Genomic DNA, 25,023 nt, shown 5'->3' with positions numbered 1-25,023 from the left:
GCAGGGGCTGGATCGTCTAATGGCAACTGTGTAACGACCTTGCCGTCGCGCTATCTTCCGGCTACGAGGTTCCAGATGCCAGCCACGAAGCAGGGGCTCGATCGTAAAAGTCAAAGTTGCGCCGGAGGAAGGTTGTATCGCCGCCATGCTCGAGCGATTCTCTCTCTCTCTCGAGAGAGAGAGAGAGAATCGAGCTCTCGAAGAAATTTGCGCGTCGAGATCATAAATAACGTTTTGCCATCTCGAAAGAGTTATTGACAGCCGCGATAATTGCAATCTTTTTTTCCACCTTACTTTTTCTTTCTTTCTTTCTTTCTTTCTTTGTCGAAAGAAAGATACTTTGCATCTCGGCTCGTAATAGTTTTCCAAAGCCTGTTGTTCACGGCGTTGATTCCGCTTGCGGGGATTATACGGGGATGCACGAGTAATTGAATTTTTTAACGGGAGGGGGGAAGAAGGATTTAATAATGGTCGAATCAGCTTCGTTCGCGAAACGAAAGTTTTTCTTTTTTTTTTTTTACAACCGATGTTTCGCCACAACGATGACTTCTTCCCACGTTGAAATTTCTACTGAATCCCGTAATTTGCCTCTAATGCCCCGCTTTTACCGTATCACCGCCGTGATATTAAGAGCTCAAAGTGCATCAAAGGCTGACGAAATAATAGTCATTCCGTTACCCACTTTCCCAACCGAATGAATCACGGTAAATTCTGCCGACAACGATTCTTTTCTTCGAATCCTAAGCGATCCCCTCGCATTCCTCTTTTACCGTTTGATTCGTTAACCCTCCCCTTGGAACGCCTTCATCGAAAATTTTTTAATTAACTCCTCCCCCCCTCGAAAATTGTCTTTGACTTTAAGCCACTCGAGGCGGCCCGAATTTCCTGGAACGTGCTTTTCCACCACTCTCTCTCTCTTTCTCTCTCTCCACGAGAGAAGCACCCATCAGACTTTTTGGCATGAGATGGGGTGCTTAAAGCCGAGGCAGCTTTATTTTCCAACCTCGAGATAACGATTTTCGGCCGTGCCTCTATTCTTCATCCGTTTTAAGAAACGGAGTCCAAGTCGTCGAGCGTTCATTCATTTCGATTTCTGAGCGAAATTTCTTCTTCTCAGAAAAATCTTTACTTCTAATTCTTCTCTGAAAAAAAAAGAAAAAAATCGAACGTCTCGAAATCGTTTCTCGTTTCTTCAAAATCATTCAAATCGTTTCACCTCGAAAATTGGGAAAAATTCTAGAAACTCGCGCGATGCGGTAGAATCCGATTTCCATTGATATTCCATCCCTGTAACCGCTTGTCATCAAGTATTTACCAACGATTGCACCCCTTCCAATCTACTATTTATAAGCTGATCAAACTGGCTCCCGTTTGCCGCGATAAACCTCGATGCTCTGGAATCTTTCATTCCGACCGAATTCTCGATTTCGTGAAAAATTGAGCTTCTTTTTTTTTTTTTTTTTTAAATCGCGATTTCGTGCAAATATTTAAAAAATTTGGATTTTATTCGTTTAGTCGAACACATGACGTACTGCGAAATATCAATTTTTAGTAATCGGACAGAAATTATCAAAAATGCGAATCGATGCATTTCATTCGGATAAGTGCATCCTCCATGTTCCATAAATGAATCACGAGACCAATATCACGTTTCTATATATATATAAAACATTCATCGCGCGAATCTAAAAATTGTGATTCGATCAAATAACAAAATAATGAAAAAAAATTAGGCACGAAATGGATAATTCGGTCGAAATTCTCGTGATTGCAGCAGCACGAATCAGGGTGATCGTTCCCGTTTACCGATCAAAGTTAAATAGTTTATCCGGGTTCGATAGAGTGCATCGTTTAACGCGTGAATTATAGTAAATTGGCAGGTGTGCAAGTTTCGGTTATCTCTGTATATAGTATATTTGCCTAACCTGTTACCGGATTGGGGGAGGGAAGCACGGTTTCTCGCATCGTCCCGAGCAAATTCGTATTATCGAGTGGAACACGAGTCGATCGTAACCGTCGTTTTACCATCAAATAAACTAAATCACGCGTTACGGTACTTGATAAACTATCATCGTGTACACGGCGCGCGTATAATTTCTTTCCCTTTCTTCGAACGACGAGCGACCGCAGAGGTTAAGGAAAGGAAAAAGGAAAAAAGGAGGGATACGAGCACTCAAATAAATGAAAAGTAATCCTCGCGAACGTATCCTCCCGCCTTAAAGATAGATGCGTCTCCTGTCTCGCGACGGAGAAAGTTGCTCGCGGAATTGGAGGAGGAGGGATTGGCGAAATTTCATTTATCTTGGACCGTTCGATATCGAGGATTTGTTGGGGCGCGCGTTGCACAGACGATCGCGTCAAATGTCAAAGCGGCATTCGAAAGGGAAACGAGTCTTTCTTTAATGCCAGCCGCTTTCAAGCAACGCTCCAGGTTGCGAGTAGGAATATCTCGCGAAGAATCGAACGATCGAGAATTGATTTTTTTGATCGAGGCCAGTGTCTAACTAATTTCCGTAAAGAGTTGGTCACGGGGGAAGTGATATCGAACGGGGTGTGGATATCATCGAGTGGGAGGATAGGAAATTAGAATATGGAGGAGGAAGGTGAAGCGAAGTATAATAATTCAGGGCACGGAGGGGAGATGGAGGTTGACAGTCCCGGGTCTTTATCCCGAGCTGGGCAATCGGCATGGAAAATTTCATCACCGGTTGAATCGTGAACGGTCGAGACACAATTGGGGCAAATCCGTAACGCGGGCCCCAACGAACGATAAAGCGTGTATCGATCGCGTGGATCGATTATGTCATTCTCGTTCCGCTCCATCGTCCGTCGTGCAAAACAATTCTTCTCTTCGCGCGACACGAGAAGAACGAAACGTTTTTCAAAGAAAAGATCTCGTAGATTCGTGTAACTCGCGTAGAAAGCGTGTTCGGTTTCGCGATTAGGAACGCGTGGTTTTGACCAAAATTTCGTTCCCGAAAGGAGAAACCGCGGAAATCGTTTCGTTGCGAGAGATCGAGAAAATCGAATCGAATCGAATCGACGTTTAAACAGCGTAAAATTGAACGAGAGAGAGAGAGAGAGAGAGAGAGAGAGAGAGAGAGAGAGAGATGGAGAGAGGAGAATATCGTAATAATATTATTCGCTGCTCTTCGCTCAACGATATCGCAAGAGTTGACTAAAAAGTGGGCAACCTCGGAGACCGCAGAAATGAAACCGAGTCGAATCAGCTCGGGCAGTTGTTGTATGCGTAGATATGTTATACATAGGGAATATGTAACTGTAAACGCGACGACATGTATACACCGTTCGATTACTCGTGTTAGTTTCAAGCCCCTCGCGATATCTCGTCGCCTTTCACTCGGCTATATTTCGCGCCATTGTGCAGCCACGGGTTGCGCAACGATATTTTACTTCTCTTGCGTTGCAAAATAACATACGTATACATACGTGTACGTAAGTGTATGATCGTTACCATTCCATTGTCTTCTCTTTACCTCCCCCTCTCTTTCTCTCTCTCTGACATTCCCATTCCATTCAACCGTAAATTTCGTGATTGAACAACGAAGTGAGTGATCCGGATGATGCGATCGATGGTATCTCCTCGTCGAATAATCTTCACGGCCAAGTAGAAACTTTCCTTTACACTTTCTTTCAAAGTTTTCATTGCACTATCGAGATCGGACGTGTAACGAGTCTGATGATCGCTTTGTTGCGATTTCGAGAGTGTAATATAGAAGAAAGATGCTGAACGCGAGAGAATGGATGGAGAGAAAAATAAATCACTGCGGATCTAGTTTTACATCTTTTATATACAATTTTTGTCTTCGTTTCTAAAAATGTTGCACCAATGTCGCATATCCGAGATCGACTCAACTCAATCTCCATTCTCCGTTCTCTCGTTCAAAGCCGATCGTTGTAAAAGAACGAGAGCCCCGTTCTCTTGCGCGTTTGTTTTACAGATAGGCCGTCGAGTCAAAGCCAACGACTAATAAAAACCTCTTCGCTTAGGAAACGCACCGCCATCGATGGAAAGTCGCGTTCGGAACGAATTCAATTCAGAACTGAACAATTTCCTTCCTTTTAAAATTCATCCCTCGTAGATACCATGATTCGAATTCGACAAACGCTTGTAATTTAACCCTTGCGTATTAACCACTTTCGTCTCGATAATTCCTCTCTCTCGAAACGTATTACACGCGTGCCAAACGATCGAAGGATTTATTTTTCTGCCAAGCAGAAGTTATTATCATCGTGGTAAATTTCGGCTCATAATGTCGATCCAGCGAGGATCGACGGAGCATTTTAGGGGAAATGGCGCCCTTCAGCTTGAAGGTTCGTTCGCCCCGAAGCTGAAGCACCTCTCGTTTCGTCTCAGCGAGAAGAAATTCATTTCGAGTGTTCCTCGACGATATCACGAGGTTTCGAGGCACGATTAAAATTTATAAGGTGGCTCGCGTTAACACATTGCGCGACCAACGCGATCGATTCTCACGATCCGCCTGGAGCCTTGAAATTAAAACATCGAATCAACGATAGATCGATAGAAGGAGAGAGAGAGAGAGAATTGCAGGAAATCGTACGAAAAAGGAGTTGCACGAGAAGAATACGTTAAGAGATGTCAAGGGGGAATTCCAAGGAGAGGAGAGAGAGAGAGGAAGGACGAAAATCGGCGAGAAAGGAATTAGGATGGGTAGAAAAGAGGCGCAAGGCGAGAAAGAAATTTCGAGAATAAAGGAAACAATCGGAAGAAAGCGTCGAAGGAGAAATTGTAGCTGTGGGAAAAACAATGCGAAAAAGGGGGTTGAACGATAAAAGGAAAGCGCAGGAGGTGAATTCTCGCGATGAAAGGAGCGTCGGATACAAGAAAGGAATACCGGCGATCGAAACAAAACGAGCGGTGTCGTGAAAAAAAGAAGAGAAAGAAATAGAGAGGACGAGAGTATAAGGAAAGACGGGCGGCATGGGTGAAAAGTGAAGTTTCCAATTAGAACGTACGGTGAAAATACGGATTCCAAGATGTCGAACCATTGCTACTACACAATCGACAACGTGCGTAAAACAAGAGTATACAATCCGATTCATGCTGCGTGGCAAGCCTTATTCCCTTCTTTTCCCTTTGGCCGCGTTATCGATTTCATGGCGCCGCTCCGTCCGATAACTTGGATTACGACATCCTTCATCGATTGCAACATCGTTCACGGAGACGCCGTTGGAAAAAAAAATATTTCCACTCTCTATGATCGATTCTCTATATCTTATGTGGACAGGGAATTTAAGACTGGCGTGTTTCGCAGAGAGAGAATTCCTCGCTCGCGAATAAAGATCTTCGAAACGGCTTACAGAAGCCTTACGATCGTGTGGATCGAACGTAAAAAGCTTCTGAATTTCTGTCAACGGGGAGAACGAGGCGATTCCTTTGCGATTTTTTTAAACGAAGAAACTGTCGGTCTTCCGTCAAACTATGGAGCAAAGTGTTTTCGTTATAACGAAGATAGATTTATGAGCAGAAACTGACGGAGGTGAAACGGGGCCGATGAAATTTTTATCCCTTTGCTTGGTTCCAAAAGTGGAAGTTTCCCTGTTCGATGGTAATCGGAGCCGGCAATATCGTTGGACGATGGAAGAACATCGGAATAAAACTCGTTCATCAACTCGGCCTGTCGGCCCTGAACGCTGCTCAACCGTGATTTTCGAACAATGGGGCATCGAATAATGCGACTTCCTGTTTTAGCGTTCGCTTCCTTTTGATCCGTGCGCGGAAATTGAATTTAGTTTTTCTCCTCCTAACCCCCTCCCCTCCCTTTTATAAATTCCACCGATATTCCTTCCTCCACCAAATTGATACAGTCGCGGCAGAAAGTTTCGATCCCGTCAAAGTTTCGGGGGAGGAAGATTAATAATAATAATATAAATCACGGGGGGGGGAGGCGGTCAATTTGTTCGAAATTGCCTGTATCCAAACTATCCGGAAACTGGAATATCGAACTTTTGGAACGGAACTTGCGACGCGATCCTATTAAATCCGGCTTAATTATTCGCGGATAAAAGGGAACCGATATAGTTGCGCATCCGCTATTTTCTTCGCGTTGATTCGCGTCAAAAACGTCGAAACGCGTCGGTCGTAATGAACGTGGATAGACGTTGTCGCGCCAACCGGCCATTATAACGGAGTACATTGCGAAATTCGCGTCCATCGGCTATCATTAGGGGGGAAGGTTTCGTCACTTTCCCTGCGGTCTGGTGGCATCACGATTGTTCCGATTGTTCCTCGTAATTATAATCGTAATACCGTCCATTATCAGCGGTGATCGCCCGCCTAATTATTACGTCTGATGCGCACGGATTCGTGGAAAGAAGAAAGTGGCCGATGACGAAATTAACCGACCAATGCAAAATGCATCTTCTTTCTGCGCTTCGAAAGCGCAGAAGAATAATAATAAACGAAATAACGTAATAAGGGAAACGACGATAAGAGATGATGGAACGTCGCCTAAGCGTATTAAAAATTTGCATCAGTTTCGAATTCATTTCGAGTCGTTTCGATTATTATTATTTTTTTTTAAAAGCCACGCAATTTTACGACATATCTGCGTGCAATTATTCGGGGAATTTTTCCTGCGAAACGCACTTTGTCGTTTTTTTTTTTTTTTTCGCTGACAATCATCGAGGGGAAAAAAATTATTTGGGATAAGAAGAGAGCACGATTCGAGGGAAAAATATTTAGCACATGGAAAATAAAGCGGGGCATCGTTGCGTAAAATTGCGTTGCTCGAGTTTCGCGAACCAGTTACCCTCGGCTTTGAACCATAATTAAGCGTCGTTTTTCCTAACTAACTAACTCCCCGTCACCGAAACGTTTTCAGGGACTTGGATCGTTTTTTTTTCTCTTTTTTCTTTTTTTCTTTTCTTTTCTTTTCTTTGCCAAGATTAAACTAATTGCCCGACCGCGAGACTATTTAGATGAATATCGGGGGAGGGGCAGAAACGAGATCAATTTCAATTTTCCAACCGGATCGCTCGATTCGCGGACAGGAATTCTGGGAAAGATAGGGGAGGAGCAATTAGCTCTTACTTTTAATTAAATTACACGAGTTATTCCTAGTCGGATATTTTTATTTTTCCTTCTCCTCCCTCCGTTCTGTCACGTGATTATTTTTAAACGAGAGAAAGCGAATTTCCAGATGAACGAATTAGATCCAAAATTCTTCGTCTTCTTTTTTATCTCTCGAACTTTCACGACTTCGTTTTTTCCAGAATAGATTTTATACGAAAGTTAGTTAACTCGTAACGCGTTCTATTTTTTTCGAAATCAATACTCGAGGAATTTGTTTCTCGTTTTGCGGAGGAGGGAGGAGCGGAAAGGTTTCTCGAAGAAAATGAAGCGTGTCCCGGATATTCTTCAACCCCGATATCGATTAAAAGCCTTGCTCTGTATTATCATTTCACGGTTGGCAAAGCGTGGATTCGATCGGCATGTAATTTCGTAATCACGGTCATCGTGGCGGGGCCTCGATCCTTTTCAAGGACTCGAGCCAAAGATTTCTTACGTGTCCCATTATCGTTTCGATCAAGGTCACCTCGCTTATGAATATTCACCCGCCCTCGAATCCGTGTCATCGTCAAAACTAACCGGTCGGTTTCACAGAGCAGGGCAGAAACTCTACGCTTTACTCTCGATCCACCTTCTATATAATCAGCCATCGATAAGTATCGGTTAATTCTTGGACGGATTTCCGGCGATCCATTTCCGATTTAAACCCCGTTCTCTTCATCTCTCATCGGCTAAGAAGAATCGAAAGAAAAGAATCACACCTGGAACGAAATGGGGATATAGGAAAAAATTTAAATAAAATAAAGTTCGTTCGAGAGTTTTGAAAAGCGTTGTTCGATAGATACGAAAGTTTTATCAATTTCTCCTTCTCATTTCTCGAGAGTTCCTCCATTTTGGAGAATCGGTCAATCCGTTCTTACCCGACTTGGAGGGAGGAAGACTACGAGAGAAGCGGAACAAAATAACTCTTCGTCTCGAGTCGAAATCTTTCGAGACTTTCAAGATATCCGGGAGGACGGTTGAAGACAAGCCTCTCGACAAGACTTGGAGAATTCGAAGAGATTGGAATATTTAAACGTCTCGATTATTTTTAAACAGTTTCAATTTTCAAGAGGAACGATACGAAGGATGAATCTTTCTTATTCCGCCCGTTTTCTTGGAAACGTTATTCTCTCTTCCAAGCGTTGCGAGACTCGTTAAAAGAGTTGCAAGAGTTGCAGGCATGGAATTATATTGGAAGCGATTCGAAGCGTTTCGAATGCTATCGCCTCGTCTATCTATCGGGTGTCCGTATCGTCCACCAAGCGTTCCCTCCACCGGTTCCCCTACCACCTTGATGGTCCCACGACGGTCTCTCCCGCGCCTTTCTTCGCGCTGCTGCACCGCGTGTCAGTTGGAAAGCGGCCGCGGACATAATAACTGTGGCGGGCCAACCGGTCAGCGAGCCAGCCGACGTTCTGCCCGCGAAAACCGCGTTCCTTTCCTTTCTCGCCGGCGCGAGTCCAGCTTCGACCATGTTCCACGAAAGTGTAGCAAACATGGCGCGTTTTCCAATCGTTGAAACGTGACTTGCCTTGCCTTAAAATCGAAAAAAACATGGATACAGTAATAACGACGTGGTGAACGAGACGAGGAAAGGAATAAGTAAATTTTTTTGGTGTTCATCGATGAGTGATAACCGGATACAGTGATAATAATAGCCGACGATTCTGGTCGGTGATCGAACAGGAATCCGTGAACGATCGATGCATCGACGCTTTCAGGTACAAGGAAGAGAAGTTAGCTCGCGCAACGAAGGGTGGATTGCAGAACGAGCGGCTCGATTTGGAGGGGAGGGGGGGACGAATAAGCCGTCCTTTAAACGCGAGCTCGAACATATGTTATCGGGGCGACACGTAGGTGTCTTGACGAGAGGCGGACGACGAGAAAGAAAGCGGACGTTTCGAATCGGGATAACGATTTGTCAACCTGTCGTTCTTCTCTTCTCTGGAAGAGAAACCAACCCCCTGTTCTCGTTTCCCCCGAGATTTCGTCGTTTCCTCGTTGTTAGAAGCAAAGTATGCACGCGAGACGCGGGGAATTCGGTTGTTGCGTTGCACACGTTCGCGTTCGTGTGACATTTAAATGTCAGGCGAGGCGCAGGCCGCCATTTACCACGGCCGTCGTGAGTCGTCGATTTCAAGATTTTAACCGAGTGCTTCTCTTACTACTTCTGCACCGTTCCTCGAATAGTCGAACAGTCTCGTTTCTCGGATAATGATAATCTCGTCCAGCCGAGAAAACGAATCCCCTTTAATTGTTTCCAGCGGGTTAAACGATCCACGCGACGTCTGGTGGATATAAGTAAGGTAGTATGCTTTCGGGCACGCTAGGTTAATTCTCCTTATAGTGGCCGGATTATTCAGAGCATAAAAAAATGGCCTGCGCTGCATCCAAGGCGGGAAAGAGACGAACGAGAAACGGACGGACTGCTCGAAATAATTATTGCTCCTCCCGATGAGGGGAAGGGGAGAGAGGAGTAGGAGTAATAGTTTCCTCGTCGATGGACGGGCAAAAGGAGGAGAGAGGAGGGATATTTACCGCGGAGAGGTAATAGTCGTGGCCGTGCATAGAATGGAGAAGAGGAAAGGATCAAAGAGGCGCGTTCCCGTTGAAAGTCGTAAAAACGCGAGAAGATGGGAATCGAGAAGGGGGAGGGGGGGGTTTCGCTGGCTCGAGCTTGTGAATTTTTCATGGAAAAAGGAGTAAACCCGGGATGAAGGGGGGTTGCTTGCGGTGGAAATGAGTGAAAGTGGTCGTTACTTAACTCTTGGTCGGGTCCGTCTCGCGGATGAAAAGCGCCTCCTTCGGCGCCGGTAATTAACCGAGAAAAATATTCAAGGATCGGCGGTGTTGCGCGTCTCTCTTCCCTCCTTTGCCACGCCACCTCGCTTTAATCTCCGCGAGGCTGTGCTTAGCAATGCAAAAACGCGCACACAGCCTTGTCCTGGCGCGCCCGAGAGAGAGGGAGGGTGGGAGGGATAATATACGCGGCAGTCATTGACTTTCGGTTTAAAGAAGAGAAATGCCGGTGCGGAAACACCGGAGCCACGGAAAGGCAATAAAATGGACGCTTTAAACTTGGTCGCTCCGTGTAAAAATTGCGCGCGCCAATATTCCATTCCGTTTTAGGAAGGTTTCTTTTGTTGCGTGACGTCGCGCGACTGACATCGTTCCCTTTTTTTCCTTTCCAGTTAACGTTTCCGCCGTTTAATTCGAAGAAAACGAACGATTGCGATTAAAGAGACAAAGTACTCCTTTCGTTGTTATTCTTCTTTTTAAAAAGATATATCATGGCGCGTGCATTTTTTAACGAAACTGTCGCTCGATATTCTGTTTGGTGCATCGATTGGAAAAACGATCGAGTTTCCATATATATATATATATATATATATATATATATATGTATATGTATATATAGGCGAGGAGAAACGAGTTTGGTCGGAGGTGATCGCTTTATCGCGTCGCCGGTTATCCGCGCAAGCCAGCTCCTCGCTCACTTTCACTCACCACCGCGCGAAAAGAGAAAAGGGATCGACCGAATCGCGTTACATAAATTAGAGCATTTCCATCCTGTTGCATCCTGTCGTAACCTCGGTCGTTTCCATCCACCGCCATCCATTGGCGCGTTACGCTTGTCTCGCTCTCGTTGGAAAATTTTTACTCGCGTGTCTTTTCGCTCGCGTGGCGTGAAAAATTGCCTTCCCCCGGCTTTTCTCCCCCGGAAACAGAATTAAGGATAAACGAGAAGCGATTGTTCGCGAGCGAAGGAAAGAAAGGAAAAAAGTAGCGCTTAAATAGGACAGAATGAAGCGATTGACTCAAATAGCAATTAGACTGGATAAACGGCAGATAGATTAGTAAACGATCTTGGTCGTGCGCTATTCGTCGAAGGCTCGGGCGAAAGTCAGTGACCGATATTTCTTTTTTTTTTTTTTTTTAATCGCCTGATACGAAATATAGTGCATTATGTTCCAGTGCTGCTTTCCTTCTTTTTTTACTGCCATTGTCGGAGCTACGTTTTCCTACGCGGCGCAGGAAATGCGAGCCGCGAACGTTAAAACATTCCTCGAACAGCGTTTCGAGGTTTTCCAAGAAACGCTGAATCGCGATGGCCGACACGTTCGATGCACGAAATCGCTGGGAAACGCGATATCGCGGGGGATTCGAACGGTTTAACGAACCAGCGTTCGCAGAATCGATGACTGCGCGTCGATCGAATCGTGCAAACACAGACACAGCGTATATTCCCCGCGTTTTTTTTCCCCCTCCATCCGAGTATCTTTCCGAATTTATTTAAAAAAAGTAGTAGATTCGATTCGAAGCTAGCAATGTACGGGAAAGGCGAGTTATTATTATTTGGCCGCGTAACGAAAGGAGAAAGCGTGCTTTTCCTCGGCTCGATCCCCCCTCGGATCGATCGTCGATCCGGGCGGCAGGTGTGGAGGATCGAGAACGTTAATTCTAATCGTAGCTCGTGGAATACCGTTATACACCGAGTCAATGCCGTTCGAAAAGTTACACAAGAACTGTTGTTGTTGGTGATAATGGGCGCGTGTACCACCAGAGATGCATTCCGCGCGCGAGCCAAAAGGAAGAAAAATTCGCACTCTCCCTCCGGTAAAATCGTCTGCCCCGCGCGAAATGCACCCGCCTCCGCGTGCTCGCCCGTAATGAAAGTCGCTAATTTTTTTCCCTCCGATCTCCCTCCGCCTTCCTCTCCCCACTACCACCACCACTACGCCACGTAGAGTGCACGCGCGTGTACGGCACCGTTTCAAAGAATGGCCGAGTTTCGCCCGAGCCGAGCCGAGCCGAGGCGAACCGAGGCGAGGCGAGGCGAGGCGAGGCTCGATTCCTTCTCTCCGTTTAGAAAGGGTGGAGGGAGGGGGGCTCTATTCAACCAACGCTGTGTACGCGAACTCATCCGTCGAGGAGGAGAAGGTGGGTGGTCGTGGAGGGAACGATTAAGGGGATTAGGCGCGTTAGGTAGCTGGGTAGTTTTCACGGGGGTGTAGACCGGTTGAAATTTTTTCTTTTCCTTCTCTGTTTTTTTCTTCTCCACTTTTTCTCCTGTTGGGGAGGGGAGCCTCGCAAAAAGCCTCGCTCTTTTCTTTGCGAGCGTACGGAGACGTACGATAACGAAACTCGAGCGATTTTCTATTGTACGGCGAAATGTGTAGCTTAATGTCTCCTTCAAGTCGGCTTAAGAAACGGGGCGATTTTCAGCTGAAACCGGCAATTTCTTTTCCCCTCCCCTCCCCTTTCGAGTCTCAACACTTTCCTCCTCTCCTCGGTTACCAGCCGGGATTTCTTTGAAACGTTGGAAACTGAAACTTGCTCGCGGAATACGAGTGAAAAGAAGTAGCTCGAGAAGAAAAAGTATATATATCTGTGTATATTTCAACGAAATGATATGCAACGTCCGCTGTATGTATATCGTTCGAAAAAATTCGTAAGAGAATTTACACTTATAGTGATATACACTTATAAAGCTGTTACTTTCCTAAGGAGAATGGAGGAGAATACTCCTCCGTTTATTATTCGCTCGTGAGAGAGAGAGATACTTCTTTTACTTAGTTCAGTTATCGCCATTACGCTTTGACACTCCTCTTACGAAGGACCTCGCTTGAAAGCGCGTCTGATCATAAACGGGCAAATCTACTTAACCGTGAAACGCGCCGATAGCAGGCGGGCCTCTCTACGCCTCAATTTTCCGGTGTCTTTGAACCGTTTCGTTAAACGAGAGACACTTGCGTTTCTCCTCCAGACAGATTCCTTTTCCCGATTCGACGGTGCACCGTAAAAAGACGAGGCTCGGCAGAGGGGCGCGATCTCGCCGCGTTGCGTACCCTAATAAAGCCGCGAGCGCTTTCGTATCCGCCTACGCGCCACGATTAACAATTAACGACGGTCGATGCGTCGAATACCAAAGCGACGCGCAGGAAAGCGCGTGCATCACCTGGACGCACGTGCAACCGAGTCGAGCCCCAATTATTCCGAGTAACGGACATGCGACACGCGACGCGCTTGATTTTTTAAGAAAAGAAAAAGAGAACTCGATGACCAACGATCGGTTATTTCTTGAAAATACTTCTTCTTCTTCTTCTTCCTCTTCGAACGTCGTGGAAAAATTTCGTTCTTTTGCGATTGTTATCAGTTTTGCCTTGCAAATCGACTCGGAAGTTTTTCTTTTCAGCTTTGATCTGAATTCGAGGCTAATGACGCGATTATCCCCGCTTCTGCCCTCTCTTTGTCGACGCACGTCCCACGTTTTCGCTGTTCGCGACAGGGACGACCGAAAACGAGAGTTCTCCTCTTCCTCGAACTTGGGAAAACAATGCGGGAGTAATTAGACTCCGCCGTTTGTCGAATCCTCCTCTCCCCTTCCCTTCTTTTCGAGGGAATATAATTTAACGAGTGGTTGAAACTCGTTCTCTCCGCCTCTCATCGAGGATCTCTGTTTCGTGAATTCGTTTAAACTTTCGATTTATTCGCTTCAATTCGGGGAGAGGGAAGTCCGTTGTATCCGCGTTAACACGTCGAACGAGAAACTTTTTTAACTGCGTTCTAATTCGTTATAAATAAACGGCGAAACGAAGCAAAGGTTTTTGAATATTTTGCGCAATTTATGTGCCGCCATTACGCAATTTTACAGAAGCAATTTGATGCGACTACCGATATTCGAGCTAATAATAAAACGTGTCAAAGTTTTTCGGATATTTTTAACTAATTTCCAATACCGCGTACTTCGAGTCTTTAGCTTTCGTTTGTAATCATTCCAATAAAAAAATAGAGAAAAGAAGACGCAAACCTGCTACGTTACTTGTTAATCATTCGCTTAATGGAGAAATAATATCTGAAACCTCGTTGCTCGTGGATAGACTCGATACAGCTTCCTCTAACTCGATCCAAGTGGCAATTAAAGTAGAAATGGAAGAAAAGGAAATCTAGAAATCGTAGTAACGTGGTAAATGATGCGAACGGGGAACCGATTGTAAAACGGTTGGAAATAGCGGAACGGAGTGGCGCGCTTCTTCTCTCCTCTCGGATCGGAGATTATCTTCGGCCCGATCGGAGTTAATCACCGTTCGGCTCGTTGATTTAGAGGCACGATAGTGCGAGGCATCGATAGTGCAGCGAACTCGATCTTCTCTCTGCACACTTCCGCCGGAAGCTGCCACCCTGAAAGTTATTCGAGCGTGCCCGATCGGTTGCGTGATCACGAATCACGTGACGCGTGTCTGTTGCCTCGTCTCGATCGATGGAGTCTCGATCTCGTCGTCGCGATACGACGTAATTTAGGTTAATTCCTCGACGTAGCCAACTTCCTCGACGCGTTTCCCACTCTTTGTGATTAATCGTTCTCTCTCTCTCTCTTTCTCTTCAAATACAATCTTTTTTCCCGATAAAAATTTTCTCCCCACGCGTAGGTAAAACGCGATATCTCATCCGCCCATTATTTTTTTTTCTCTCTCTCTCTCTCCATTCTCCGTGCCTTTTTTGGTTCCCGTCGCGATCTTCGAGACGTTCGTTACACGAACGATCTGCGAAGGAGATGGACGGTGAATGACGTTGATAGATCGAGAACACCGTCCACTCATTACGCTGAATATTCATCAAGGCAAAACCTCTTTGCTCGGTGAATTTAAATGGAGAGCAACTAGGGGGTGGAGAAAGGAAGAGAGAGAGAAACAGGGAGGGAGGAAGGGAAGGGTGAAATTTTCGTGACTTCGTCGAAATGATTCGTGGCGGATCGGGAATACCGATCTTTCGACCCGTTCGATGAAAGATCTTCTCGGGCTTTTAAACGGCCAGCGCTCTCTCTCTCTCTCTCGCTCTTTTTTTTTTCCTGGCCATGCCAGCGGCCTTTCGACGATCGATATTCCGTCCATGTGCCAGTGCAAACAGAAATTCAATCTGATCGTGCTTCGAATCGTCTTGCCTCCTCTCCCTCCCTCCCTCTCTCCTTCCTCTCACTGACCCAGATTATTATCTCCATCGCTGTGCTCTCCTATTTTTAATCGTGGGTTGATCGTGTCGCGTTTGGCACTGAACTTGCACCGTTTTAATCAAATATCACCGATACTCCTCCACGGTTGGAAATTCGATCGGCGCAAGAATAGCCTCTTTTTTTTTTTTCTTTTCTTACGGAAAGTCGTAAACGATCATTGGAAGATATCCATCGTATTTTCGGTTAACGATGATGTACAGATGAAATTTTGCTCACGGTTTTACGATCGGATTCATCGGAGTCGAGAGTTATTCTCGTAAAATGTAGAATCACTCGAAGAGGATCTTTAACTTTTCTGCGAAACAGAAGCTTTCCCCTTCTTACTCTCAATTTTCGGCCTCGATAATTCAAAGGAAGAAAAGAGGACAAAGGAAGATCTTGGAACGATACTCGGTGTTGTGAGACGAGAGAGGGAGGGGAGATCTTTTTTTAAAGGGAAACGCGGGAAGAAACGGGCGATTTTCCGAACAGATAGCTGCCCCAATTTTTCTCTCTCCACTTTGCCCATCCTCCCTTGAAACTACTTCTTTCGATTTCGTTCGAAAGAAACTTTTGTTTCCTCGAAAACAAACATTCGTTCCGCCCGCGTTCCCGGCGATTCGAGGAAAAAAAAAGAAGAAGGAGGGCTGGAAAAGGTGGAATCCCGTGGAAAATGTTTCTTCTTCGATCGAGTAGGAATATATTTTCCCTGAAAAGAAGCAGACCTGGGAAAAACCGTTCCATTCCGTTCGTTTATGCAGATTTAATGAAAATCCACCACTAATTCCGTGAAGAGAGAGAGAGAGCGCGCGCGCTCGTTTTTCACGCTCGTAACTATACGATACTATACTCGTTAAAAATGCGAAAATACTACGGGAGTGTTGGTAAAAATAGATAAACCGATATCGGTGATAATCTGGGTCAACCGAGAATGAGATCGATCGGGCGAAACCGCCAACGGAGAATCGAAATTCAACGCACGACAATGTCGGATAGAGACAGAGGCCAACCGGTTGGTAGTGCCTATATAGAGCTTCGTCCCCAATGCAACAACAGGGCAAACCGTCCTGGGAGAAGCTCGTTTCGATTCGATTAGAATCGCGTGGCCACCCCTCGAATCGCGGCTACTTCCTACTTCCTCGATTTTCCCCCCTCGTTTATTGCAATTTCCTAGCTTCGTTCATTTTAAATATTTCGGAGAAAAAAAAACAGAGATCGACGTTTCCCCTCCGTAGAAAGAAACGAATCGTCGAATTTGCGGTCTCAACTTTCGATTCGTTATTTCGAGTCTGAAAGAAGAAAGGCGTATAATATCGGTGTTACATAGCGTCGAATTTCGCATTCGTCCGAGTTATTTCGAACGTAAAAAAAAGGAGGAAGAAGAAGAAGAAGAAATAAAGGGGAAAAGAGATCCTCCTCGCGATATATCGAGCTCTCCTCGTTCTGGAATTTCACGCGAGTCTACAATTTGTGATCCTACTTTGAAAGAAAGGTAAAGATACGTGAAATATATATCCGCAGAGAAGCGGTGGCGGGCCTTAAACACGAGGAGGGAGGTGTTTCCGAAGGAGATGCGCGGCGAAGGGTGTTGCGCGAGGGGAGATTGCGCGAGGAAACAGCTGGCCTCCGCGGAATGTTGACCCAGTGATCGGTGCCGCCCGTCGCGTGCGTGTGTGTGTGTGCCGATTTGACATTGAGCGGGGTGGGGAGGGGACGAGAAGTGCGGGCGAAAAATGCGAAACGGCGGCCAGGCGCAGCAAACGGCGGTGATGGCGCCGCCCCACTTGAACGGTTCCGCGCAGTTCGTTTCCGGTGGTTACGCGGGCTACGCGCCCCGCCAATCGTGGGGCCAGCATTTCCAAGGGGCCCAGCATCCAAGGAACGCGGCCAGGCCTCTCTCGCATCCGCCCCCGCCGCCCTCCAGAAGGGGGGACAGTCAAAGATCTTCCGGAAATGGATCCTCCATTCCTAAGAGCGCGCCTCTTCTGCATTCCTCCAAGCCTGGAACGCACAGGAGTACCACACCCTCGGTGAGTTGGGGCCAACATGTTTTATCAAACGTTTGGGAAACGTCGTTTTTTGAAAGATTTCTCTCTCTCTCTCTCTCTCTTATTTCTTTATATTATCAGTATTCGCAAGAGCTCGTGAAATTTACGTCTCTTTAACGAGATTAACGAGATTGAGAAAGGAGAGAGACGGAGAGAGAGAAGAGATTATTTACGCGTGTAAATAAGGAAGATGTCGGGGATCAATTTATCATTCTTAGGTGACGTGGAGCGGTTTAAACATATTCGGCTAGGTTTCTTTTTAGTCACCGTCGGTGAGGATAAAGTGGGCAGAGAAAGAGAAAGGCAAGGGAGCAACGAATCTTTCTTATGCGTAGCGAGTATATGGAAAAACACGGCGTGGAATACCGTACGAGGTATTAAAACCGATCGTGAAGGAATGTCGAAAAATCTACCACTCGATGTGTATGTATATGTGTGTGCGTGGTGTATTCGACTGTTTTACTCTTCGAACGGATTAAAACACGGAGAGAATCTCTTCCTCCTCCTCCTTCTCCTCTTCTCGCGTCGAGAAACGTAACTGTTTTCCTTTCGAATGGATGGAATCGACGCCATGCGTTCATCTCGAGTATTGGTCGTCTCTCCAAAGAGAGAGAAAGAGAGAGAGAGACCAGTTCTCTTCGTGAAAACTTTGCTTAACCCTAACCTCAAAGTCCCGTAGGCAACCTGAGACAGGACGCGATGCTAGAAAGTGGTCTCGGTGTTGCGTTTCAAGCAATTCGATCGAATGCCTCGGAGATGGACTGAGAATGGAACGGAGAAGAAACGGTTCCCGAAGTAATTTGCGGTTGAACGAAAACCGATACCTGCTGTCCGTTTCTTCTTATTCCCCTTGACGGAAGAAGAAGAAGAAGAAGTATAGAAAAAATGAAGTGAAGTTGGAAAAAATGTTTAAAACCCAAAAAGGGATTGGAAAGGAAGGAAGAAAGGAAATTTGTCCCGATTTATTAATTACCATTTCTCGTTTCTTCTCTCTCTCTCTCTGTTTCGAACATTTAACCGCGAGTAATTGGAAAAACTGGGCTCCAACAAAGAGAAGATATCGATAAAAGAATCCGTCTTATACAGATTACCCCGGTGCAATGAGGAAATACCGGTGTAACAGGATTCTCGAGGACCGTAAGATATCTCGGAGGCTGTGTGCTCCTTTTTTCTTTCCCCCTTTCGTACGAGAACGGCCGAGGCCAGCGCAAGGTCGAACTCTCCCCTCCCCTGTTTCGCAACCGCGCCTCCAAAAATATTTATTTCGGACGAGGATGATTCGTGGACGGATCGAGCGGGCGCGTCACGCGAATTCCATACGTGCTTTTGTCGCCTGTTCGAAAAAGATACACAGGAAAACTATTCCAAAACTATTCCTCGTCCACTATTCCTCCGTGAAAGCGAGGAAACGCGCTCTCCATCCATCGCGCGGGGGAAGAGCGGGATGCGATTTCGATCCACCGCGCGCAATCGTCGCATTCCCCGCATGATTGTCCATATTGTATCGGCGTTCGTGCGTCGGCATACATAAATAAACGGGCACCAAGCGTGTGTTGGCGCAGTTTCTCGCGGTGTGAAGTATATATATATATCGTTCTAAGCGATAGACCGCGTGAGCTGCATCGAGAAACGTGGCTGGTGGTATTCCGTTAGATCGTCGAACTTTGTATTTCACCGCGGAATCACTCGTTTTGGCGCGTGCTACGCTTCTTCCAATATTAATATTCCATCGCGTTATTATATCGTTTCTCGTGCTTGTGCATCGACCATTCTCGAGGAGGCTCGAAGGAACAGTTAGTTGTTTCATCGATTGCTTCGTCCTCCTCCTCTTCCTCGGGATACGAACAAGAGCACGAGCACTTGTCTGTCCCCTTGGAAAGGAGGAAAAAGGAAAATAATCGAGAGCCGTGATGCCAGACTGATAAAGTTAGCGATGAAATTACGAGCGACTGACGGGGCTTTCAAGATAATTAGGGATAACGTAATAATCGTCGAGGCAACTCATTTAGGGAGAATCCTGGTGGAGGGAGGCTGTATGCGCGTTGATATCATCCCTTCGAGCGAATGGAAAATACCCCTTCTTCTTCTTCTTCTTCTTGAATTTCAATTCGATTCTTCCCTCCTCCTTGATTCCCTCTTTGGAAGGAAGGAAAGAAAACGTGACAAGGATATATTAAGGAACGCGGATACCGCGGAGAAAGAGAAGGCATATTTTCCCGTGGAATTAGAAACGCGTGCGAGAGTTTTTGACGCGCGTTTTGATCCCGTTAGTAGAGCGAGGAGGCCGGAGAGGATTTATTCTGTTTGCGTAGGCAAACGCAACGCGAGTGTTGCCGCCGATTTTCGTTTATTTTTTAGCGGCAGCGCAGAGGAGATTGGTTGCGGAGGGGGACAACACCGGTCGGTCGTTCCGGCCAGCCACGCTCGGAATCACTCGGTCGAACCCTGAAAACGCCGTTTAAAAACTTCAATTCTTCGCCTCCCCTCTCCCGCAAATAAATTACTCTCGCAACAAACGAGGTCGAACGACACATGGCGCTAACGCACGCTCGTTGAACTACTTTCGAACACCGTTGTGAAGTTGTGCCGTTGAAGGCGGCCGAGCCTCCTCTCCGTCCAGAATCTTTCCCACCGGCCCCTTCCCTCCTCCCCCCGACCATCGTAAATTGGATTTTTATGGAAATGCCGTTGTAACGGCCGTGCCAACCGTCGCAGAAATCTTCCACAATTACCTAACGACCCCGTTAGAAAATCGTCTTGGTCCACTTTTGCCACTGTGCGTCGCTTCGAGGAATTAACACGAATTTTTTCTTCCTCCTCTTCCTCTTCTTCTTCTTTTCACAAACAAGATTATTGTCCCTGTTATATTTCGATCCGATCGGGGCGCAGCTTTCGAAGAATGCCTCGTTTATTATCGCGCCACGTGTCCATTATATCCGTGGAAGGAAAGATCTGATTTTCTCGATACTTTGAAAAATGAAACAAAGAAAAAGAGAGATCGATCGACGAGACAAGGGCACGGATTAAAAATATCTCTCTGATCGCGTTCCTCCGTCTGACCGGGCACGGAACCGATCTCCTGCGCCCCGTTACTTTCTCCCGGGCGAAGATTAAAGGTCGCTGGTCCCTTTTCATCTCGTCTCGTTTCGTTGCGGCAAAGTCGCGCGGCCAAACTCTGACTTTCCCCTCCCCGCGACGATGAAAAAACTCGTGTCGCCGACTCCTCTCTTCTCTCTCCACTCTTAGTTAGTTTGTTTGCTCAGAATTGGTTAACAAAGGATCGATAATCGATGGCGCGAAAAAGAAGTTTGCCTTCCTCGAGGCGAGATGCTGAAGGCTCGTAGGTCGAGTTTGAGCGCGGCGCGTCTTGGAAGTCTGGTTACACGCATTGTTGTAATCCCGTGGCGCCAGATTTTGTTTGCCCGTTCTATTATTGCCGATGTTGACTCTGCTGATTGACCCTGGAACGCTGGCTGCGTCAGGCCCAAATACCCAACCCGTTCCTCCGCAATCCTCTATCTCGTCTCGTCTCGCACCTTGAGCATTAATCTCGCCTGGGTTGCCTGGCCGGGTGTTTAGTCGGCCGAAAAACGGTTTATTCCCTTGCTCGGGTAAATAAACCGAATAATCATCATCCCTCCTTGGGAAACTGCAACGGCAATGCATGAATCTTGCATGAAATCTCGCTACGCAAATTTGCTCGAGTGAAATTCGAACGAGATAAGTTAATAATCCGCGTGGTGTGACGATTTGTGTCGAGCGGAAAATAACGGAAGGTTTTAGTCATCGATTTTGAGCGCTGGTCTCTCTCTCTCTCTCTCTAAGAGACGAGTTTGGAAGTGGCGTGAGTCGACAAGATAGCTCCGGGTCGTTAAAATAGACTTGTAACGTTGCGAAAGTCCGAGGCAGCGTAAGGAAGTTGGCAAGGAGGTTGGTTTCTCGAGGGATATATATTTCGATATACGCGAAACTTAACACTGGATGCCAAAATGTTTGTCATTTTCTTGCGTGTGTGCGATGTGATTCTCTTAAATTGCACGAATTTTTTCGCTCGACAATCTCGATCGACAATTCTTCCTCGCGAAACTTTGGAGAGAATTAAGAGAGAAACTGTTTCTATCATGTGTTGTGGAAACGTTAATTTTACACGGAGGTGGGTATCGCTCCGTCAATTATATAACTCAGAGCGAGCTGTAACCGGGTTGGCAACGATACGTGGCGTAACACGCGACCCTTTTAACACGAGGTTGTTGGATAATTCAGTTTGGAGAGGGGTGGATAACTTGCCCATCAGAATTTCTGGTCTGCTGTGAGGGCAGAGAGAGTAGTACGTAACAGCATCACCGAGTTGGGAAAACAACAAACGCTCCGCGCTCCAACTTTCCCGCTAATTGTCTGACCACGCATCGGTGTAATTCACTGCCTGGGGCGCGTCTCGACCCTTATCAGCTCAAGGGGACAGACAGGCATTATCTTACGAATTTCCTCGCCTATATCTTCCTCGTCTCCTTGGAGACGCGCGACTATTCGATTTACGACGATTCTCGCAATCGTATCTTTCCTTTTTTTCTTTTCTTTTCTTTTTTTTTTTACGCGCACCTTGAGAAATAACGAGTAAAATGAGGCGGTTTATTGCTCGATCGAAGTTTCTTCGCGTCGGAGAAAATGCATATGTGATAATAAAAAATAATAAAAAGTTGGATCGTTCAACTACTTTATTAATCCCGGCGGGTAATAAAAAGCGTTTATGCCTTTAATTGTTTATAACCGCGAGAAACCTCGAGTTGAAGTAACGAGGAAATAAAGAAGGTGGAAACGTTTGATCGCGTTCTTTTCTTCGTGTTCCAAAAAAAAAGAGGAATCCAAGGAATATAAGTATCGTGAATAAAGAAAACGAGAAATATTTTAACTTTGAAGAAGTCTTCTCTCATTGACGAGTCTTGAAGATCGCGAGAGAGAATTCCTCGAAATTCACGGATCAGATTTCCAATGGATACGTTTCACGATTAATAATAATGATAAAAAGAAAAAAGAAACTTGAGAGCAAAAGATATGATCAAATGTATAATATTAAAAAAATCAAAAACGAATCAATTTTGAAACTGTGGATCTTTCATCGAGGATTAAGATGTGCAGAAAATCAAGAAGAATCGTTGCAGCAGAAGATCTCTCTCCGTCTGAACGATGATTCAACTTTCGTACCACGTATCTGCTGGCTCTCTCGATGTTCGTTAATTATAATTCGCGTTGTCGTGAGTTTCATACGCGATACGCAGCCGGCAATCAGACGGGAAAAGGAGCCCTAAGACGGGGCCCTCTCGACTTTATCGCAACGGACGCAATTTGTCTCTTTATCGTTCGTGTTCGGTCGTCCGTGGAACACCGTGTACAACCGATTTTCCATCCTTTCTCCCTCGTTCCCCACCTCCTCCGTTTTTCATCTCTCCTTCTTGGCACTGGGAAACGCGAGTAGCGGCCGGCTCTAATCGCCGTAACGACAGCGGTTTACGCCGAGGAAAGAAAAAAAAAAAAAATAAGGCAAGAAATCGAGGCCGTTTCGAAACTATTTATTCTTTTTTTTTTTTTTTCCACCCCTTCCCTTCCTTTCTTTCTTCATGATTCGCAAGCATGACGTTGGTTCTGTATTTCTCTCTCTCTTCCACTCGTTTCTTCTCTTTCTCTGTCTACTTTTTTCTTATGATGACGATAGATTTCGTTTCGAAGATGTTTCCTTAAGTGGAAACATGATTGGAAAACGAAATCAAAGCGTGGCCCGAACGTTTATTCCGAACGAACGGAAAAGGAAAATTTCGCGGAGATGAAAGCGGCGATAAACAGACGTTCTCTTTTATTTTTCCCTCCCTTTTTCCTTTTTTTTTTTTAGAATCCACTCGGTGTGTTTGCAAAAGGCGCGCGCGCGCGCGCGTGGAAAGTCACGTAGATAAAAAGCTCGCGTCATAAAGACCGGATTGAAGGTAGGGAGGGAGAGGAGCGGTATAAAATGCGCGGTAGACGGCCGGTAAAATGCGGAAAATCTGCTTTGCAAATTTTCTCGAGCCGTGTGGTCCGCGCCACGCCAGTCGTGAGAGCGTTTCAAACGCTTCTGAATGAATTTTCCGGGATCGATCGATTATTTTATTCTCGCGCTTTTACGAAACCTTCCCCTCCCTCCCCGTGACTTTTCTTCTTCGATATCGCGTCGATTATTTGATCGCGACGAGGCGCGGCGGTGGAGAGTATCGAGAGGCTTTTCTTCTTGACGAGCGATGTCAAACCGAATCAACGGATTAGTTAGTCAGTCGATACGACGCCGCATTTCTCTGCTATCCGCTATGACATCACGTGTCATCGGTTAGAAAGGAGCCAAGGAGAACTGCATTTCTCACCGACGTGGCCGCTGCATTCTTCGACTTTCGAAGGACGTGCGGTTTGAAAGAAAGTCCCACGTGGGACGGATCTTCTCTTTCCTCTGAATCTTTGATTCCCCCTCGCAAGGGGGGAATTGATGAAGAAGCTCGTCGCAATTCTATCCCGAGGCTATTCCCCCTTCACGATTGTTTCAACGCTTGGAAGGTGCGAAAGAATGCCTGGAATATCGTATTGATCGACCAATACTCTTTTTTTTTTTTTAACATTGTACGATTTAAAGATATGAAGAATCCTTTCAATTCTCTGAAAATTCTTCCGTATCGAGGCGGGTTTTAAAAGTTTGTCGAAAACGTGACAATTGTGTGGTTTCGAGTTCCAACGAAATTTGGTGAAACGATCTTATTACCTTGGCCAGGCCTCCGTAAAATCCGTTGAAACTTTCGCCATTGTAACATCCCCGCGAAATTTGGCGAAAAGCGCGGCAAATCGCGGGGAACTTTGCCAAGTCCTTTCCACTCCTTTTCCTCCCTGCTCTGATGGTTACCTTTTGGAATTTTCATTCGAGATAATTTGTTGTATCTGTTCGCAGAAGGTGGACCCCGAGCTGATATTCACGAAACAAGAACGAATTGGGAAGGGTAGTTTCGGAGAGGTGTTCAAAGGCATCGACAATAGGACCCAGCAGGTTGTCGCCATCAAGATCATCGATCTCGAGGAGGCGGAGGATGAGATCGAGGATATACAGCAGGAGATCATGGTGCTGTCTCAATGCGACAGCCCATACGTCACCAAGTATTACGGGTCCTATCTCAAGGTAAGCCTCTCTCAACGTCTCTCTCGATCGTCTCTTTAATTTCCGATTTCTCGATTATATACTCGGTTATACGCGATAAATTCTACCGTGGCCGTTTGTAGCATTTCAGCAATGGAATTGGAAACGGGTCGTCGTTCGTTGTCGACGAAACAAAATTACAGCGAGCACGGGTTCACGCGTGCAGAGCGTTGAATCGAAGCAGATTCGTTAAAAAACAGCATGGACCACGCCTTTATGTCACCGTTCCGTTTCGATGAATTTCCACAATATTTTCGGAGAGCGAGGAGAGCGAGCAACAACACCCTTTTTCGAGCCCCGCTATTACGAACGCTCGGCCAATACGCCCCCGTCATTTTTCATACGCGAAGAATGGGAAGGGCTTGACGGTCGGTTAACCATCGCTTCCGGGTGGACAGTGTCGCATAGACACGCTTCCGCTTCCTGTCCGCCGCCGCGAACAACGTGCACACGGTCCAAAGAGTGTTGAAATAAAATGAAATTGCGTGCATGGCCTCTAACGTTGCACCGGTTCCGTTTTTTCTTCCTGCTATATTCTTTGGGATATTCTAACGTGGGAAAAGGTGCCCGCATCGTCTCGAATGCGGAAATTTGAAACTCTTTCTCTCGCGTTTCGATCGCGAATCTGTGCTTTACGAGCGGGTCGTAAATAGAGAAACGATTGGCGAATAAAAATGGCAGGATTTAA

General features: G+C 46.0%; 1 protein-coding gene across 5 annotated transcripts in view; it reads left to right on the top strand.

The window, feature by feature from the left end:
- LOC410427 (serine/threonine-protein kinase 26) overlaps positions 1-25,023 on the top strand; it is a 78,346-nt gene that overhangs the window by 39,424 nt on the left and 13,899 nt on the right. For 3 of the 5 annotated variants that reach the window (XM_016915740.2, XM_016915742.2, XM_026444692.1), the window contains one exon: positions 24,093-24,317. In XM_016915740.2, coding sequence (XP_016771229.1) covers positions 24,093-24,317 — 225 coding nt within the window. Of the gene's footprint in view, positions 1-8,450; positions 8,818-16,607; positions 17,117-24,092; positions 24,318-25,023 lie in introns of those variants that run through there. The other 2 variants (XM_006559312.3, XM_016915741.2) reach the window with 2 other exon arrangements.

Source organism: Apis mellifera, linkage group LG13 (assembly GCF_003254395.2).
Source record: "Apis mellifera strain DH4 linkage group LG13, Amel_HAv3.1, whole genome shotgun sequence".
In the NCBI taxonomy this organism is placed as follows: Eukaryota; Metazoa; Arthropoda; class Insecta; order Hymenoptera; family Apidae; genus Apis; species Apis mellifera.
Note: the sequence above shows the minus strand (reverse complement) of the source record. Positions and strands in the feature narration are given on the sequence as shown.